Consider the following 21,456-nt stretch of genomic DNA (forward strand, 5'->3'; position numbering starts at 1 on the left):
AGGAGTTGTAGAAGATGGAGAGCTAGCTTACATATATTTCGAGAACTAAAATTATTTCTATGTTATATTGTTCTTAAAATCGAACCGAGCATCATATACAATGAGGCGTTCAATTTTTTATTTTAGTTGTGGGTTAGTGTAATTTTTAGTTTCAAGTTTGTATATATATTTTTGTAAATAATTGTGTGCTAATGTTTAATCTCTTTGAAAATTTTTCAGGATAAAAAGTGAAGATTAATTTGCTTGTTGACTTACTTGGTTGGCGTGAGGTTGCTGCACAAGATATTAGAAGGCCTTGGTTATAGCATTAATGAGTTTTTTTTAAGTACGGAGTATGAGTTTTGTGTAAATTTTGATAGAATATTGATTGTACTCAAATACTTTGTATTAATGACACTACGCGTATAATTTTCGTATTAATGAATTGTATATAAGACAAGATTTTATTTACGTTTGATAGGGTTTTTAGTTTTACATAGCTATGATTGATTATTGCTCGGATTCGAGGGTTACAAAATCATCACAAGAACTTTGTTCCTCACAAGTCACAAGATTAAGAACTAAGTGTCGATGGATCCATTCAAAAAAGTAGTTAGAGACAACGAAACGAGAATATGCCGAGTTCTTTGGATTCTTAGCACTTCCCTGGTTAATTTTTGTTTGATTTTGTCTCCAAATTGGGTTTAAGACCATATTTGGAAGGTAACCAATTTTACACAATTGAAGAATCTTAAGGATCCTCAGAAGCTTCAACGGAGTTAGAGGCTCTCATCATGGGCAAGTCCAATAGCATTCTCACTGGCCCTTGGAGTGTAGTCCTTGCACATGTCACACCTATAGCCATCAATTAACAAAAATGATCAGTTGTATTATAAACTACAAATAATTTTATGTTTTTAAGATGTCAATTACATTTGCCTGTTAAGATTTCAAGAATTGTACTTAAGATATGTGATTGAATTTTATCTAGATTGTTGCCTCTTATTACACTTTTTTGGGTGATTGAAATACTATCAGTTTAGCACTTGTATTTTCTGCATTTAAAGTAAATACGAATTATATACCTGAAGATTGAAGCAACATAATTCCAATAAGGAGGACCATGAAGTACATCATCAAAGCCCTTTCCATGTGTATTATTTGATGCAACCACGTACAATAATATGACAAGAAAAGAGCTTTTAGGTAGTGATATTGTGATTAGTGTTGAAATGATGGCTTCTAATGTAAACTTCGTCCAATATATATATTATATCAGCAAACTATATGCATTAGCCTAGGCTCCAAATAGATTATTGTTCTTGCACGTTCATGCCTTCAATTCGTTGTAAGCTCTTTCCATGTAATGATGGCTTCCATTGACTTGACTTATTTAACAATTATCATCGTGCAAACTCTTAGGGTATAATTATTTGCACATTAACAAGATTCTAATAAATATGTGCAAGATTGTATTTTTTTTTTTTATGTATAATTCTCAAATCTATAGTACTATATAAAGATAAAGGATTTCTTTGTCGATAAATTTTGCTTTTCCTAAAATACCCTTCTACTTTTTAAAAATTACATTTTACCCACAATTAAAAATTATTAAAAAAAAAAACCTTTCCTACTATAACATACACATAAACCATAATTTAAATAAAAAAATAATTTAATAAAATAAAAAAATTATTAAAAAAAAAAAAAAAAAAAAAAAAAAAACCCCTACCTAGAGTACCTACCGTAAGTTCATAACTGCCCTATAATAAATGCTCCACTTCTATAATGTATATCTTCAATTGTTCTTACTCCCTATAAAAAAAATGAAACTGCTCTTGATTTTTTTTTTATGGTTAATTTCTTTTTTTTTTCTTCTTCTTCTAATTTTTTATATGGTACACGCATAGTGTGTACCTCTTAGCTTGTATAAAATAGTGTCAAAACTCCCAATGGAATAGAGCACAATTTTATTTTATTTTTTAAAAAAAAAAAAAATCAACTTTCATACAATTATAGTCTGATACTAACATACGAAGTATCTAGTAATACAATACCGAGATTCTAGACCACTAAACTCCTCGGCGCCAATTGAACATAAAGCCCTCCCAACAACAATTGTTGTTGCATTTTTAACTCTTATTATTACTCGTAAAAAAATAATAATAATAATTATTATTATTTTAAAAAAAAAAATCAATCTAGAAAAATTCTTTTTTTTTTTTTTTTTTTTTTTTTTAGGAATCTAGAACAACTCTTGCAGGGTAGTGCTAAAGTTGTAAAATACTTGAGGTACTTTTGATTCGCAAGTCCACTAGACTTGACTAATTCAAATTGTCAGATCAAATCCCAATAAGTAATAACCGAGGTTGTAAGATCTATCCTCATTTGTTGCACTTTTAAGTAGGAATTTTCTTACCCTTCTACCATATATTGACTTGTGTGAGATTTCAGTTTAAAAGTGCATTTCTTCTTAATTCTCTACATATAAAATTAGTAAAACAAATTTTTTTTTTTTTTTTTTTTTTTTTTATAAAAAATCCCTAACATAATTCGAAGCAACTAGTATTAGGGACTCCTCGAGTAGGGTAGAAATTGCGAATACGAAGAAGTATATTTGTTTTATCTTTTATTTGATATAAAAAAATCTTTCGTGTGATCTCGAAATAAATCCTACGTAAGCTAAATTTATCCTAAAAAACAAAGAAACAATCGGATGTCGAATACTTTGTTCAGCAACAAATTAGGCTGGCAGCACTAATCCGAAGTGGTGATTTAAATCAATATCTAAATTCTCAAGTAAAGTTCATACTTCATAGCACGAATGGAGGAAAAAAAATATACAGTAATCTCAAGTTGAAGTCACCTGTATTTGACATCTTAATAAAACCATACCTATTGATAACAGTTCCGCAATTCCAATGACAGAATATCAGAAAACAAGCTTTAGCAATATCTTAGAGCCTAATATTGGCACACAAATACTACATATTCCCTGCTTCTTCCAGAACTCCTCACTTAAAATCCAAAGATACAATACACAGGCGCTATGCTTGACGGGGAATGTCCTTTGCACAAACATTCAGCTACAGGGAGTCCTAAATGCTTCAGTCCTTCAAATGACTAGATGAGAGATGACTAACAATTAAAGGCATGCTTGGATTGAGGGTAGCGTACAAGTGAGGGGATAAACAATTTAACTAAAGAAAATGAAAGTGAATATAAAGAATGATGAAATATTGGAGTAACTGTAAAAGGATTATGTAGTGATGGTGTGGATGTAAAGTAAAGGGTTGATAAGATTAAATAACCCAATTGTAGCATAGCCTAAGCTTCAATTTTTTCAGAATATCAACTGCTGAACTGCATGGTACCAACACATTTCTTTGCCTGTAAATGCAGGATTCAGTGGAATATTACTATGGGGTAATCATAAAGCTAAGAATTTTCAATATGAGCCTGTAGTCAAGAATTCAAGATGAACCGCTTGGCAATTAAAAAGTTGCTCTGTCAAAAAAAAAAAGGGTGTATGAACAGAAGTATTCCATAACCTCAACAAGAAAAATTATTTAATTTTATCTCATAAATGACCTACAAAATTTCTTTAAGGACTTCTGAAACAGTATCAGGCTTCCAGCTTCTTCAATCGAATTTTGGCAAGAATTACTGAAATAGAAACCGCGGAATCACACAAAGCATTATAAAATTAGACACCTGATCAAGCATTCTAAAAAGGAGTGAAGGTTACTAATCCTACCAAGTTCTCAAATTAATTATAGCAACTTTTACATATGTGATACGTAATGGTAGTTCTCCAATTGCAGAATAAATGGCTGCAAGTTCTACCTCTGAATCATCAATATATAGCCAGTTGTAGCTGAGCTCTAGAGTGGTTAGCTACATCAACTTTTCTCGTGTATACTTCTATGCATTCTTGTTTGAGCTCAAGTAATATCATATCCCTAGTTATTTCAGGCTTGTTCATTTCATCCCATATTATCTATATAAAATAACAGGCAAAAAGAACAGAGTTAATGACTGATGAAAACAAGATAAAAATAACATCCTAACCTTGAAGAGCTGAAGTGCAATTAGCTTGTATCATACCTGAAAGTTCATACAAAAGAGACCCACAAGTAGTTTTCACTTCTAAAAGAGGATCATTCTGAAAGTCATACTAAGAGAGATTTTAACCAACAGATGTATCAACCTGCACAAAAGTAAAGGAACTCCAATTCAATAATCGGACCAAAACTAAAGTCAAACATAATGCGCAAGCACCAAAATACAATGATTCATACACTAAATGGTGCAACCAAACCCAACATTCACGAATTCCTATAAGATAAACTGCTTTAAAGAGCTCTAAATTTGCTTTAACAAGCTTATATTACTAAGGAGTCACTGCTAAGTTGAGTCCTGATTGACCCAATAATGCACTAAGCCAGCACCATGACACCACAACCCATAAAGTAAAACAAATGTAAGCATATATAGCACAATAATATAATAATCCACAAAAGGAATGTAATATCGTTGATGTATACAAGAAGCTACTCAAACAATGGCATCTTTGACAAAATCTATGAACAACTATGTACAATTAATTAACTAAAGAATTTTCTCAACTATAATCTATCAATCATTTATTTATAATCCACAGTACCTTTCATCATTAGAAATCCCCAAAACCTGTCAAATGAAGAATACAACAATCAAATGAAGAATACAGCAATCAACCGAAGAAGGCAACAATTTTATATACTTGTATTAACCAAAAAAAAAAACACACACACACACACACACACACACCTAACTTCAGGTGATGAAAATTACAGATCTTGCAATATTTCTAATCACACTTAATGTACAAGAAAGATATATCATTGCTCTAAGATTGAAAATGAAAAGGATGTTAGTTATTGATGCACATAAACTGACAATTGAATATACAGATTAGTTTAGAGTCTTATTGAAAGAATTAAAATGGTATGTGACCCTTAGAAAGTTAGAAATCCTTTTAGATCTCCCACTTTCTCTCAGAAAAGCTAGAATTCCTTTTAGAATCCGTATTTTCCCCTATAACCAACCTTCTTAACACCAGTATTAGAAACCAAACTACTCTACATCAAACCACCACCTCCTTTCCCTCTCCTGCCCTGCTCAGACATTTTCTGCAACAACCTAGCAGCAACAACCTAATCTCAATCTCTTCTTTTCTCTTCTCAGGCATCTTGGTAGCCTCATTAATCTTATTCGGCCTCCTCGCATTCAAATTACCCGTCAAAATATACTTCAAATCTAAAGGCTCCTTACTATTTGTCCCTTTTCCTTGTCTCATTTATCCTTCGTATCCCCCCCCCCCTTACCAACCTTCTTGTTCCCTCTTCCTCTCTCCATCTAACTCTATTTTACGGTTTGAATAATTTTCCCAAACCCCCATGGACCTTCTTTGGTAACTCTTTTAAAGTGTTTTGTATTCCGTATCCCAAGTACACTCTTGATATGGTCTCTTAAAAGTGATCTCTTTCTCTCTCCTTTTATAAGCTTGCAAAGTTTATAACATAACCAATACTTTCAGTTTTATTGATTGAAATGCAATGTTTACACAACTGCCTTTGGCACTAAAGACAGGACCACCACAATTTCCTAAGTTTATGGCAACATCCAGCTACAACAGTAGTATTGCAAAAGAAATCAGCAAAATGAGATCGAGGCCAAACTTAAACATGAAGTCATGAACACAAACCTGCAAGCCACGTATATAATTACATTGATTTTAGTGGTCTGAGAGGTACTTCAAAGATTCATCGAACCTTTTCTTTTATGTTTATATATTGACAAGGATAGGAACTACCTGTTTTGTGATGTATATCTTAAGCTTGTAAATCTTAGAGCATCAGAAACACCAGCATACAGTCTGCAGATAACATACAAATTCAGAAAAACTAAGGATTGCTTATCCCAGTCAATAAATGATTAATTGTATCAATCATACGCATAACATCCCCGGAGTGTCTAGATTTTCCACGAGAGTGTTCAGTAGCAACAAAGGATTATGAGTGAGGAATTTTTTACAAAATTCAACTTTTTTTTATCACCAAACCTTGTCAAAGCTTCCTGGCTTATCCCTCAATAATTAAATAGATTTTAAAAACCTCTCCTGTTAATTCTCTTTAAGTGATATAGTGTTGAATGACTTGAATCTGTTCATAGGATATATGCATTGTGCTTCAGAAATCATTTTACTCAAATCCAGATAACCTATTGAATGGGGTAAAAAAAAAAAAAAAATCTACCAAACATGCTTAATAATATACATATATGAATTTCGAGAAATGAGAAAATATTTTATGAATTTTGCTTTTGAGAAGAAAAAGATACTGGTTAATATTCCCTCAGTAATTCGATAATATCATTTCTTCATCTAAAGTTGAACTAACAGCATATTAAATAAGTATATTCCATTGTCGTAGCTCACGGAAAAATTCACTCTTATAACAAAAATTTAATAAAAACAAATACAAAATTTAGCAATACCATACATATTACATAGACAGGTTGCTCAATCTTCCACCTTCAATTCACCCTCATCTTCTCTATCAATAACTCTCAAGGCTGCTGTTCAAAATGACTAATGTGCTTCAGCTCAGCCCTGTCTCATTTCTTCCTTCACGTTGCACCTTTCTCTCCTCTCTCGCGCACCCCTTTATCATACACTCACCAAAACAAGAGAGATTAATTATAAAATCATCTTATGGCCTATTTCTACTCTTGTCATTTTCATCCTCACCTAACTTCGACATAAGGCTTTTTTTTGCTCCTGCCATGCTTTTCCACTTTCACCTATGATCTTTGATGCCTATCAATCACATACTATGCCACATTAAACTCGACATTGGCCATATAAACACGACCACTACATTATCAAACTACTATCTCCTTCCGACTTTAGTTGACACATTACAAGTTCATAATGACAAACAATTAACCAATAAAAATAGTACAAGACCGATAGACAATCATATCTCTTATCATTAAGGCTGTATTTGGCTCATCTTATTTTGTCTCCTAAACACGGGTAGTAAAAACTTTATAGAGAAAAAAAAATGTCTGAAATTGTCTTATTTGTATGTAACTTAACTATTGGGAAACCAAAGAGCTAATACACAGGTGCCAAAAATAGTCCATCGTTTGACCTACTATTTAATTTTGAGAGACTGCAATGTTATGTTTTGTAATCCTGTAGACATTATGCTGAACTTGAGTTCATATAGATTCTTTAAAGCACGCAGCTGTTCTGGTGTAGTTTTCTGACTAAAATAGGTGACCAAAAGTGTAATCCTCTGGAGTTGCTTTTGTTTTCTTGTAGATATAAATTGTTCTTTCAAGTAATTGTACTTCAGCCAAACATTTTGATGCTGAAGGTTATTCCCATTAGCATTTTCTAATCCTTGGTATATTTCACATTAGCAGAAATCTTATAGCTAAAAATAAGTTAATTACCCCAGTATAGCTAAATGAATCAGAATTAATTGATTTCAAATTTCTCACTAAATAAACAAAAAATTTACAATAAGTAGCAATTACCTATGTAAATTATTGTCTAAGATTTCCAAAATTGTGTGTGCTAATAAAATGTTGGGTAATTTTCCAATTTTTAACTTCTGTCATATTTTTCTTGAATTTATATTTAGTTAAATTCTAGGGTTTCCGAGAACACTCAGTAATCCAAAATCAAATTGATCAAATATATCACCAGAAATCATCAATATGAACAAACAATCAAGAAGAAGAGAACCTTGACGGCGGCGGCGGCATCCGCGGTAGAAATGTCAATGGTGATGAAAAAACAAGAGCCCCATACCTCAAATCTCCCTCTCTCGCAGAACCATAACGAATGGAGTTTTTGATCTTCTTCAGGAATCCAGGGTCCTTTCTTAACACCTTCTTCGTCACAACATGGAGGTCTTCCCATATCTTAGTCAACATCCAAGATAATATTAATATTGCAGCATCAGATAAAGGACGCAAGGGCAGAATCTTCTTTTTAACCAGTAAATTAAGGCAAAGTGGTCACTCAACTGTTCAAAACGAACAATAGAAGAAGCTAGGCATACACATGGACTTAAGAAAATGTTTGCTAATTCAATGGTAAGATATAAAATGCCTGCTTATATATAACAAGAGAGAACATAACTGTCTATAACCGCCATTAGAAAGTAAAGCAGGTAAAAAGGAAAAAAAAAAAAAAAAAAAAAAAAAAAAAAAAAAAAAAAAAAAAAAAAAAAAAAAAAAAAAAAAAATTGTACATGTGGTGTGGTGTAGACCTGGCAAATGGGTCATTCGGGTCGGGTATGGGTCGGGTCGGGTATGGGTCGGGTCATTTCGGTTCGGGTCAAAAGATTATCGGGTTAAGTTCGGGTCGGTTCGGGTCATTTTGGGTTTCGGGTTGATTTCGGGTCGACTGATAATCGGGTCGGGTCGGGTATCGGGTCAACAATTCGGGTCGAGTTCAGGTCGGGTCAAGTTTGGGTCGGGTTAATTTCGGGTCAGGTCAGTTCGGGTCAAGGTCAATTTTCGGATCCAATTTCCGGGTCAACTTCGGGTCGGGTCAACTTCTAGTCGAGTCATATTTGGGTGATTCATTGGGTTAAATTCAACTCTGTATATATATTTATTTATTTTTTGACGAAAAACTCACTATATTTATTAAGGCTATTTTTTTCATGGATTATAGTAATTGTTTGACTTTTATTAACTTTTTTTTTTTGTGTGTTTAGAACTTTAGGCTAAGAATCACTTTCAAGATCTCCTGAAACTAAGAAGAACTAATTGAGTTATACCTCACTCTCTTATTGATATTAGTTTTAATACGTACTCCTATTATCATTGTCATTGTTGTAATAATTTTTTTGAATTATTCTTGTACTCCCTTCGTCCAAAATTACTCTCAACGATTTGACATTTTGCACTATTCACACATCTCACTTTGACCATCTTTTTTAGCTATTATATGAAAGTCAATGTAGTCATGTAAGATGTTGTTGGGTCTATTTTAATGTATAATTTCCTAATATAAACTTTTTATACTACCTCCGTTAACTTTTATTTGTAAGTTTGGGGTATTATTTGTGAGATATAAAATGTTCCAAAATTGCAAATAAAAGTTAACGGAGATAGTAACTTATATAATTATTTACTAAAAGAAGTTAAAGGTCGGGTCATTTTCGGGTCGGGTCAACTTCGGGTCTCGGGTCAACTTTGGGTCGGGTCATCTCGGGTCGGGTTGGGTCATTTCGGGTTTCGGGTCAAGGTCGGGTCAATTCCACTTCAGGTCGGGTATGGGTCGGGTCGGGTTAATTCGGGTTTTGGGTCAATTTCGGGTCACTGGTTTCGGTTCATGGATCGGGTCATGGGTCATCGGGTCTGGGTCAGGATTGCCAGGTCTAGTGTGGTGTGTTGTGTTGTAAAATAGTAGAAACATAGACATACTAATTCAGATAATTTCAAAAGATGAATAGAATACCAGAACATAAAGAACACATTGCAAAACAATAATGAAGATAACCAACTGCCTACTCATTAAAATACGAAAGAGAAAAAGATTACAGATATAGACATTACAAGCATATATAATATGACTTGTGGACAACAGAATATAAAGAACCAACATAAAATCCAAACACTTCAAATAGAAGGAATATTACAAATGTCAAAGGCAAGAGTGCAAGACCAACTACAGTTTTTTCTTGGTAAAATCTTGTATGAGAGCATTGAAATTTCACTTTTTTGAAGGTAGCTTTTTATTGTCTTGTAATAAATTAGCAAGAAGCGCTCTTCTAGTAATAGTCCGTACTACTGTAACTCATATATTCTTGCACTCAAGCAAACACAGCAAAAAATCGTTACCCTCCTAGGTAAAAAAAAAGTCACATTTTAAACAAACCAACCACAACAAGTTTGACACTTTGACTTCCCATTGATACCATTATTGCATTGTTTGCAATAAACCTAAGTCGGTCTTTATCAAGAAAGTCACTTCAATGTCAATATAGTATGAGAAAAAAAAAAAAAAAAAAAAAAAAAAAAAAAAAAAAAAAGAGGCCTCCAACAACTAACTATAAGAACTGAAGCCAAGTAGAAAATTATATACGTTTTACCAAGATTTCTTTAAAGTACAAGTAATCCAACTAAGACATAAAAATCATACAGTTCACACTAATCTTTTATCTTGTCAATGATATCAGGAAACGTATTTGATATCCTCAGATCTCCAACATCAAGGATGGGAAACATAGTTGTTAGTCTTTGCCAAATCTGATTTAGATAGAAGAGTGTTCCTTCTATCCTTTGCAGTACATGCAACATTACATTTCCCAACAATAGCTTAATAAAAAAAAGGGGAGAAAATTAAGATAATTTTCCTAAATTCTTTTAAAACATTTCGACAATGTAACCCCATCCATATTCACAGACTGTTCTTGCAGGGAGCATCCTAGTATTAGACAAAATTACACCTGGCTTGCCAAAAGGGAATATAAACATTGCTCTTAACAGTGTCTCGATAAACTTTGATAGTTTGATTCACCAAGTCCATAGATTGGACAGCTAGACCTATACAAGGTTGATTAATGATATACATCATTTTCTTACAGCAATTAATTGTTTCATCCAACCATAAAGTTCTGAGTAAAATATGGCTATAGTGCCTACTGATTCATTTGGATATGTGCCCTTAATACAACATCTACAGAAACTCTTCCAAAGGAAAGACAGTTTTCACTTACGAATAACAAAAACAAGGGAAATGTTAAATAGATGCACAAAGCAAATCGGAGTAGTTAGAACAAAACTACCTATTTTTGTTCAACCAATATATATTCATTGGACTCATAAAGTGCATAAATTTGATAAGTAAAGCATTCACAGTGATTCCCAAAATACAATTTGTAAGCTTGCCAGACATGGGAAATTATTAGGAAAGTGAACAAGAAGGTAGGAGAAATTACCAGAGGAATAATGTTGGAAACTCCTTGGCCCTCACCAGAAGCCATAAATAGGTCATACTAAAATGGCTTGTACTCCTTAAGAAATTGCATACATCTATTGGGCAGAAAAACCATATAACTTTCTTTCTCTTGCTCCTGTTTTTTACTCCCACGTCTTTACAAGTTTAGCTATATCTGTATCTTTCGCACCTTGACCATATAGGTAAACACAGTCATGAAGACACTATTTGACACCTTGATAGGTAAAAGACTTGTAAGAGTTAATTTCTGAATCATCTGTTACTATCTTGATTCCCCATTTGAATGTTTCTTGGCTTTCCTCACAAGTTATGACATAGTTTGGTGCTTTGGTCACCTAGAAGAAACCATTGATCAACACAATACCTGATAAGGAAAGAATTACAGTTACATACTCCAAAAACAGAAAGTACTATCCACAATTGAAGAATAAAACTTGAGCAAATAACAGCATAAAAAACAATACAGCAACTCCTTGCTGCCATTGAAGCTAACAAGGAGTAACAATTCCATTTTTGACACAAAAAAGTAACAATTCTTAAACGAAATAGAACATGCAAATTCGTACATAAGCTTCAATCAGAAATATACATTTATACTATCGACATACTGCACTACCAACACGTGATTTTACCTAAAAATTAATACGAGGAGCACCTATTTACTCGTGGTTTTATCGTAAATTTATCCATGACGCTAGATGAGTAATTGAGTATGACACAACAACAATTCAAGTAAAAAATACTCCATAACAAATTAAACGAATGTAAGCTTTAAAACAAAGTAAAAAGCTTTAAGCATACCGATTGTTCGTAGAGATCCCAGAAAATGACTATTATAAAATATTAAAAATAAAATAAATTGTTCTTTGTCTAGGTTTGATATAGAGAAAACAGCAAAGCTCACAAAGACACAAGGACAGGACTGTTTTGACGGTGGTCGGAGTACTACACTATGAGATTCACTCTAGACTTTGAATAATTTTCTAATTTTCTACTTCGTATTAAATAAAAGAGATCTTTATATTTTTCACAAAAAAGAAAAAAAAAAGAAAAAAAAAAAGGGAGAGAGAGATCTTTATAACTTCAAATAATTCCGTAAGACTAATAACTGTACTAATTTAGGTAGTACAATAATTAATATTACCTACACCAGTAAAGAAGGTAGTTGAGCTGGAAAGCTTGAATGAACACAGAGCAAAATTACTTATATCCCGTCATTCTTTTCCAGAAAAGGGTATCCGTATCCCTGTCCAATTTCGACATGCTGCATTGAAATGCCAGGATACAAAAGTCACTCAGCTTAATGGGAGGTCAATTTAGGTCTTGCATGTGCTTGTAAACATTCTTTGAGATAAGCTTTCTTTCCAACAAGTGATTCCAAAAGACCTCTAATAAGTTGCTCTCACTTGCTTTTGAAGCACTTAAACATTTATATATTCTTAATGTTACACTTAACCTCCTCTTGTACATCTCATCTAATAACTCTGAGGTCTCCCTTCTCTTCCCTTCTTTAAAGTAGGCAAATGCTAAGCTAGTGTATACAAGACTGTCTCCCTTGATTCCTTTCTCTTCCATACAATCAAAAATTATTTTAGCCCATTCAGTTCTGTCTTTTTTACACAGACTTCTAATAAGAGCTCGATACACTGAGATATCAACAAATAGACCTCTCTTTGCAAGCTCATTTGGCAGTCTTGCTACTGCCTTTTCATTATCCAGGTGACAGTAAACATCTACAATCCACGAATAAGTGCAAAAACTTGGAGAATAACCCGCATCAAGCATATCAAAAAGCAGCTCTTTTGCTTTATCTATCTCTTTGGCATTGCAGAAACCATGTATAAGTGCCTTAAAAGTATATTGATCAACCTTCAACCCACCCTCTAACATCTTGTTTCTGACTTTTAAGGCAGATTCCAGATCTCCTATCTTGCAATAAGCATTTATCAATGTATTGCAAGTAACATTATCAGGCTCTACCTTCTTCTCGCTCATCTCATTCAAAAGCTTGTTCGCATCCCGTATCCTCCCTTGTTCACAAAGTTTGCGTAGAATCGAATTATAAGTAACAACTGATGGATAGACACCTTTAGCCTCCATTACTTGGCACAACCTCAATGCTTCCTCTACGTCATTTGCCCGACAATATCCATCAACCAAAGTGGTATATGTCACAAGGTTAGGTTTTGCACCCTTGATATCATTAAAAAGCCTCAAAGCCTCCCTCATCCTACCTTCCCGACAAAATCCAAATAATAGGCAATTATAAGTCACAATATCGGGTGCCACACCAGCATTTTCCATCCTGTATTGAACAGACAAAGCTTCATAGTGTTTACCATTCTTTACATACAAAGAAATCAGTGTATTATAAGTGAAAAGATCAGGCAATATGCACTTCAATTCCAACTCATTCAACAACTGTTCCGCCTTTTCCACATCCTTAGACTTGCAACAACCATGAAGCAACACATTATACACATGAATATTAGGATCAATCTCAAGTTTCAACATCATATTGTACATTTTCCACATGGTAGCAGTCAACCCCACCTTCACTAGAGAACTCAAAAGTACAGTACAAGCATGTAAATGAGGTTTAATCCTATTAATTTTCATGTACTCAAACACTTGAATAGCATCCTGAGTCATCTTAGAATCAGCATAATATATCACTAACCAACTCAAAATCTGCGAATTCGAACCTGGGTCATGCTGGGCACCCACAAGGGCATTCAGAACAGTGTGGGATGATAAATAATTCTTAAGAGCAATTTTCTGAAGCAAATTCTGTGCAATTCTAAAGTGGTTGTGTTTTGTCAACAAATGAATCATAGACCAAGTTAATTCAAGGGAATGCTTATACCCAGGAATCTTTTCAACCCATTCATAAAATACCCATGAATCATAATAATCTAATGAAAGATGTGATAATATTTTCTCAACTTTTACTGAAGTCAAATTAGAACCAATTTGGGGTTTTAAAAATTGGTTCCAATCACCCTTTAATACAACTGCAAATAGAATTTTAATTGATTTAGTTTCCCTAGAAACAAAAGAAGCTAAATTGGGCATGATAGACTTACAATTGCTGTGTATCCAACTGAAAAAGAAGATCCTTTGCTTTTAATTGAATGCAAGGAGAAGAAATTGGTTCGATAAAAGAGAGGTTTTGAAAATTTTTGAAGTTTCCTCTGTTCTTCCTTCAGTTAGGCTTTTTGTCGAACAGTTGGTGTGCAAGTGTTTTTTCTGTTTTGGATTTTGGCGTGAAGGCTGATAACTTGATAAGTGGTTCGACGTTGAATATTTGGTTGAGGCCTTGGGGGTGCATTAGAGCGTTATTAAAGTCATTGTAATTTGGGGATTAGGGTGATCTGTGATTGAAAAATTTTAGGCCGGGTTTGGAGAAAAGGTGAAGTTGATTGTGTTAATTGATTTTAATAAGTTGATTGTATTAACTGATTTCACTAACTTATTTTATTAGTTTATTGTAGAAAAGTGTTTGGTAAAATAGTTGATTGTTTAAATCTAATTGATTATGTGAAATGACCAATAAGCTAATTATAGGGTAGGTGATTCATATAGGTTTTTTTAATTAAATGGGGGTATCGATGTCATTTCACCATAAGAATTGAATAGGCTAATTGAAAAAGCTTCTAAAAGAAGTTTTTGAAAAAGAACTTATTTAGTGGAATAATCTCTTTAAATAAGATTTCCACCAAACACCTTAAATTAGCTTATTTAATAGTCAATAAACTAATATTAGTCAAATAAGCTAATTTTGCTCAAATAAGCTAGTTACCAAACACAACCTTAGTACAGAAAAGTGGAATACAACCTCTTATTTTTTTTTTTTTTTTTTAATGTTCTTCAAAGTAGGTATTGCAAATAAATAAATCTTTTTTTTTCAGCAAATGTTCGGGTTTTTTTAGGTATTTGCATTAAAGAATTTTTTTTTTTTTTTGACAAGAATTAAGAAATATTAATTAAATATAATTACAAGTATTAAACATTTTGGCATTAATAGAATCATAGTACAAATTATTATTAAAAAAAAATCACAATATTTAATTATAGATAATGATAGATTAGCATTACAAATTGAGGGTCTGTTCTTTTTCGACTATTTTCAGTTAAATTCAGTTCAGTTCTTAATTTCCTTCTATTATAAAATATTCGGTTCAACTCCAATAAGTTAAGTTAAGTTCAGTTTAGTTCAGTTCAGTTAATCAGAATAGGCCCTGAGTTTATTGTCAAATTATTCTTTGGTTACAAAACTCTTTATTTCCTATTAATTTCAACGTTCTCTTTAATAATTATTATTAAAATAAATAAATAAATAAAATAAAAAAAAAAACAAGCTCTTCCTTTCAAGTGGTAAGTGGGAAAAAAAATCTTCTACTTATTTCTAAAATACCAAATTACTTATTTCTCTCTTCTAGTATCTTGTCTAAAAAGTGTTCCAATATCTCAACCAACAAAGACGGGTCTCAATCTTTTCACTTCGTCCATTGGAGTGCACCTTTACCGACAGATGAGGTGTTAACCCTAGGTTCATAACTCGTTGTCCAGCCGTACTATAGTGGGTTTTTTTTACTTAGACAGTGACTGGTCACGTCACCTCGATCATTCCAATGATGAGATGCTCTTAATTAGCTTTTTAAATTTAATTTTATATATTTGTTAACCCCTTTTTATTTGGCAAGTTTAACTCAAGCAAATTAGCTAGGTTGACCAAGCTAATTTAATTTGGTTCAAGTCAATAATTTGCGGGTTATGATCAAGTTGGGTCATGTATATGTGCTAGGAATAACCAAACATTGATCTTAATCATCTTACAGACCACATAAATTATATATGTGCATAAAAAAGGGGAAATTGGGAAGAAAAAAAAATATTTTAAAAAAAAATCCTTTGAAAGATTGAGAAAATATCTTCCTTCTTTATCATTAAGAAAATATCTGCATATTTACAATGTACATGCCTTTGTCAATTATTATAGGCTAAACTCTAACTAATTGTAAATAGGTAATTATCATTTATCATTTGTATCGAGCTAATTATTTATATATATATATATATGTATGATAAGTCGTATATTGAGCGTGTTTTTAGAGTCCATTTAGGTAGTTTTCAAGATTAGATTAATTGTTCATAGCTTATTTTAGCTTGTTTTGGTGTGGTTGTGATCATGTTGTGCTTTTATGGATAGTTTCGTTGTTTTTTATGTATTTCAGGATGAACGAGACTAATTTGGATGGTCACGAGAGTTTGTTAAGGTGGAAGAGTGATGATATCAGTGTCCGCCCTGGGAGGGCAACATTGCCTTGGCAGCCAGGGCAAAGGAAGGAGAAGAGAAGAGCAAAGTAGTACATAGATTTATCTTACCCCCATCGCCCTCAGCCAGGGGAAGGCTACCCGGTCGGGCGCGAGAAGCAACAAGTAGAGAATCTGACTTTCGGAGCTTATAATGTTGATAACCTCACTTGCCCGGTCAGCCCGGGCAACCTTGCCCTGCCAAGGCATTGGGGGTAAGATACATCTATGTACTACTTTGCTCTTCTCTTCTCCTTCCTTTGCCCTGCAGGGCGGACACTGGTATCATCACTCTTCCACCTTAACAAACTCTCGTGACCATCCAAATTAGTCTCGTTCATCCTGAAATACATCAAAAACAACAAAACTACCCATAAAAGCACAACATGATCACAACCAAACCAAAACAAGCTAAAATAAGCTATGAACAATTAATCTAATCTTGAAAACTACCTAAATGGACTCTAAAAACATGCTCAATATACGACTTATCAAACTCCCCCAAGCTAGACCAATGCTTGTCCTCAAGCATTGAAACATAGAACACAAGAAGAGTAGGATGGCCCCTCAAGCAAGAATATATGTGCGAACGAATTAAAACCAAGTGAAAAAACAAGAAATGCAAGTTAGTGATTATAAAACCACCATAAACTTCAAGCACTCGGAATTGACAACCAATCTTTCCACACATCTCCTCTAACCAACTCAGTCATATATGAATAGCATCTCACTTTAGTTGTGCAAATAAAACAAATAAGCCACTCATGTGTTTATAAGGGTTAGAATAAGAAACCACTCATCCTAATTGCAATTATGCACGTTGACTTCATGCAATTGTCCTCTTTGGGTTTGCTTATAGATTTTCTCCACTTGTAAAGCGATGATGCAAGTACGGAAGTCATGAGATCCTAAATAAGGGTAGGCTTGGTTATATGGGGTTAGACGATGTCATTTGGGAATGTGGTGCTCAAAAATAACAAAAATCCTAATCCCACTACATAGCCAAATGTCGGGTTCAAACTAAACCAACCTTATATCCTCCGCACAACATATAAGCATGCCCTTATTCTCACTTTTCTTCACAAGACAACATAGATTTCCATGGCAAATATTGCTTTTTTTCTTATTCATTCTCATTTTCTCATTTTTTTTCTTTTTTTTTTTTTTGAAACTTAGAGCATACACAAACTTATTTTTCTGATTTTTTTCATTTTTGCTCTTTTTTTCTAAATTCTTTTTTCTTTCTCTTTTATTTTCCAAACACAACTCAATAGGGCATAAATAATACATTGATTCTCCATCAAATAAACCTACAAAAAGGCTCTAAGGCATAAAATGTAAGGCGTCAAAGAAGGGGAATCATGGCTCAATTTGGTTCATCCTAAGAGTTAATGTAAAATAAAACGAAAATAGAATAAGCCTCAAACACCTAAGAAGTTTTGGCTTTAATTATCTAAAAGGAACTTCAATCACTCTTCCACATTGCATCGTAAGTCTCAAATAATCGCAAAGCAAATCCAAGAATCAAATCACATGAAGGAAAATCTAACACACATGAAAAAAGAATGGCTGAAATAAGATGTATCAGTCAAAGATGGCTCAAAAGTCTCACATAGGTACTCAAGCTATCCATATTGGTCGAGCGGGGAGACCATTCTAGCCACAAACAAGTTCAATTTCAAATCAATCAGTGAATGGGTTTTCAAAAACAAGTTTTTCAATTTTAAAAATCACACATATTATTACATATCATCATCGAGGCATAGTCGTATAAAAAACCCAAAGCAGAAAGTAATCCCTCCTCCAAGCTAAACTTCACATTGTCCTCAATGTGAACATATATCGAATAAGAACAAGCAAGGGAAAAAGAAAACTAGGCCCTACTGAAAGAGGAGGGATCATACCTAAGGGCGGAGCTGGGACCACCCTCAAAATAACATCGCAACATATCCCCAAGACACTAAAAAAACAAAAACAAGAAAAAGAAACTAAAAGGAAAATAAAACAAAAAAGGAAATGGGTTGCCTCCCATTTAGCGCTTGTTTAAGGTCTTTAGCTCGACCCTTCTTTAGTAGCTCAACCTGGGTCACCACACACATAAGATACTCCATGGTATTGTTCATTAATATATTCACCTCCAAATGACTCTTTCAAATTAGAGTTGATGAGCCTTGTATCCGAATTTACTTTGATGTAGCTAAACCCATCATGTGGTGGAATATTGTCCTTTTTTCTCACAAGATTTCTATTAGAAACACACTTATCAACCAAAGGGTTAGTAGCATCGATTCTCAAACAAGTACCACCATCGAAAGTAAAATTATGGTCATTGAAAAGCTTAAACACAACTTGTTTATCTTGAGCTCTTATGGTCACTTGTCCTTTAGGAACATCTATTAGAGCTTGACTTGTAGCAAGAAAAGGGCGACCAAAGATGAGTGGGATCTTATGGTCTTCTTTCATATCCACTGCAACAAAGTCAACAGGAAAAACAAGTTCACCAATCCCAACTAATACATCTTCAACTACACCCTTAGGGAGTCTAACAGTTCTATCAGCCATATGAAGAGATATAGGAGAGGGTTTAAGGTTTTTCAAACCTAATTTGTCATACACTGCAGAAGGCATTAAGTTAACACTAGCACCCAGATCACACAAGACCCTATCAAAATATGGTTTGTTTATCATACAAGGGATAGTAAAACTACCAAGATCATGCAATTTAGGTGGTAAGCTATCATGTAAAAGATAAGGACATTTCTCCTTTACTACCAAACTTTCTAATTTCTTATCATTATGATCATGATCTAGAATTTCTTTCACAAAATTTGCAAATTGAGGCATTTGAACTACAAGATCGGAAAAAGGAATGGTAGCATATACCTTCTTAAGAGTCTCGGAATACTTCCCTAAATGCTTATCGAGCACAACTTTTGATAACCTTTGCGGGAAAGGCATCGGCTCCTCATATGCTTGTGGAGAAACATATTTGGGACCTTCTCTCTCATGCTTCTCTATTCTTGACTCCACATTGCACACTTTCTCTTCTAATCCACCCGTAAACAATTCATCCCTCTTCACGAAAATTGCATTGCATTGTTTCGTCTAGACTTTTGCTTGATCTTGAAGAGTTGTTAGATGACTCACTTGCTGTGAAAGTTGAGAAAGATGAGTCTTTATCCTCTTATTTTGAGCAGTGAGCAATTGGATTGAGTTTTCAAAGTACTCATTTTGCTTTGCTTGTAGCTCAAATTGCTTTGATATAAGCTCTTGTTGTTGAATTTGGGAGGTAGAACCTTCATAATTGATTCAAGATCAAATGTTGAGGTTTGGGGTGGTGGTAGTTGTGTGGATTGATGATTGAAAGGTGCTCTTGCTTGAAAAGCAGGTGGTGGTTGAGGATTCACTTGAGCCTGATTGTTCATATATGAGAACCCTTGATAATTTCTCCACCCTTCATCAAATGGCCTTTGTAGAGGTTATGGTATAAAAAGCATTAGCTTGCTCAATTGTCATTCCATCATAATTAGGTTGACACTCCGTTGCAGTATGGCCTTGCAATCCACACATCTGACAAGTTTCCATCGAGGATCAAGGGGACTCGGCTTAGAGTTGATTGACTTTATGAGTTAGTGCTTGCACAGAACTAGTCAACATGGTTAGAGCATCAACATCATGTTTATTACCTATGTTGATAGCATTTCGTCCCCTTGGATGGTAATTATCATTAGCCTCCATCTTCTCAATCAAATCCTTAGCATCGGTTGGGTTCTTCATCATGATAGAACCTCCGGACGCAGCGTCAATGTATATGCGAAACTCATGGGTCAAACCATTATAGAATGTTTGGATCAACATCCACTCTGGAATACCATGGTGAGGGCATTGTCTTTGCAATCGCTTAAATCTTCTCCATGCCTCATATAGGGATTCGTCATTGGATTGATGGAAAGTAGATAGCTCGTTCCTTAATTTTGCGGGTTTCTCTTGCCCTAAGAATTTGACTAGAAAGGCCTTGGCAAGCTTGTCCCACGTATCAAAAGAACCAATACCTTCATCCCGTAACCACTCCCTGGCTCTATCTCGTAGTGAAAAAGGGAAAAGGCATAGTCTAATAGCATCATCAGTGACACCATTGAGCTTCATAGTGTCACACTTCTCCAGGAAACTATCAATGTGAGTCACAGGGCAATCATTCGATGAGCCCGCAAAAGAATCATTGGAGATGAACTGTATGAATTGGGGCTTCAACTCAAAACTCTGAGCAGTGACAGGTGGTCTAACAATACTGGAGAGAAATTCGGTTGTTGTATCCGGAATACCATACTCCAAAAGAGATTTTGTTCCCGGATCAACCATGTTTCTTGTATTTCGATTTCTCCTTCTTCTACCTCTTCGTCTTCTCGCAATAGCTTCGATCTCAGAATCAAAAGGTGTTAAATCATCTGAACCTGAACTTTGAGTTTGCATGCAACAAAAAAACTAAAACGGGAGATCAAAGACACAAGGAACAATAGCCGAAGAAACAAAATATATGCTTAGTAAAAACGAATCACAAATAACTAGAATGAAACCATTAGTCCCCGACAACGGCTCCAAAATTTGATAGGCGTGTCGCGTACCTAACAAAAATAAACCTAACTAGACTACTACTATGTAGATGGGCAAGCAAGGGTCGGATCCCAAGAGACTATGGTTCAACTAATTAAATAGACTCAAGCAATTACTAAGCAAGTAACCAATTCAAATAAGTAAGAATCAATAACTAAAGAGATAATTAAAACGATTAAATCTAAACAATATGACAATTCAATGCTAAAAACATCCAAGATCAAGCATCACCACGAATACAATTAATGCAATAGTCGTTCTACCCCTAACACATAGTTCAATTGATTAAAGAGGAAAAGTAATCCCTGAATAGTACCAATGGTCTCTCCCGAGTTATCAATGGCTTCTCTAATCACACTCAAGCCTACTTCTGTGGAATCATGTAAATTAAAGACCTTAAGCACATTACTCTGACTTCCTAATCATCCATTCAACTACTCCCTTGATGAACTTCAAACCCTTAACTGATTTATTCAAATCCGTCAAAACCCAACTCCCGTTGCGATAAAAACAAAGGA

General features: G+C 34.0%; 2 protein-coding genes across 11 annotated transcripts; both read right to left on the minus strand.

Moving 5' to 3' along the window:
• Window positions 1–2,199: 2,199 nt before the first annotated feature.
• Window positions 2,200–14,743, minus strand: LOC110686941 (pentatricopeptide repeat-containing protein At5g38730-like). 10 transcript variants are annotated; one of them, XM_021863561.1, is made up of 7 exons: window positions 12,156–14,743; window positions 10,992–11,375; window positions 4,646–7,959; window positions 4,087–4,189; window positions 3,826–3,979; window positions 3,575–3,645; window positions 2,200–3,486 (listed from the first exon to the last, which is right to left on the minus strand). In XM_021863561.1, the coding sequence occupies exon 1, from the start codon at window positions 14,084–14,086 to the stop codon at window positions 12,323–12,325; it is 1,764 nt and encodes a 587-aa protein (XP_021719253.1). In that variant the 5' UTR covers window positions 14,087–14,743; the 3' UTR covers window positions 2,200–3,486; window positions 3,575–3,645; window positions 3,826–3,979; window positions 4,087–4,189; window positions 4,646–7,959; window positions 10,992–11,375; window positions 12,156–12,322. The 10 variants fall into 10 exon arrangements, with proteins under 10 accessions (XP_021719253.1, XP_021719248.1, XP_021719252.1 ...); XM_021863559.1 differs by having other exon boundaries at window positions 2,202–3,979; window positions 4,646–6,686; window positions 6,773–6,841; window positions 7,781–7,959; XM_021863558.1 differs by having other exon boundaries at window positions 2,202–3,979; window positions 4,646–4,671; window positions 5,837–5,899; window positions 6,525–7,959.
• A 1,817-nt stretch (window positions 14,744–16,560) lies between these two features.
• Window positions 16,561–20,686, minus strand: LOC110686998. The gene is made up of 5 exons (XM_021863634.1): window positions 20,014–20,686; window positions 19,475–19,623; window positions 18,425–19,402; window positions 18,232–18,287; window positions 16,561–16,669 (listed from the first exon to the last, which is right to left on the minus strand). The coding sequence occupies exons 1-5, from the start codon at window positions 20,684–20,686 to the stop codon at window positions 16,561–16,563; spliced, it is 1,965 nt and encodes a 654-aa protein (XP_021719326.1).
• Between the last annotated feature and the right edge of the window lie 770 nt (window positions 20,687–21,456).

This window comes from Chenopodium quinoa, unplaced genomic scaffold (assembly GCF_001683475.1).
Source record: "Chenopodium quinoa cultivar QQ74 unplaced genomic scaffold, ASM168347v1, whole genome shotgun sequence".
NCBI lineage: Eukaryota > Viridiplantae > Streptophyta > Magnoliopsida > Caryophyllales > Amaranthaceae > Chenopodium > Chenopodium quinoa.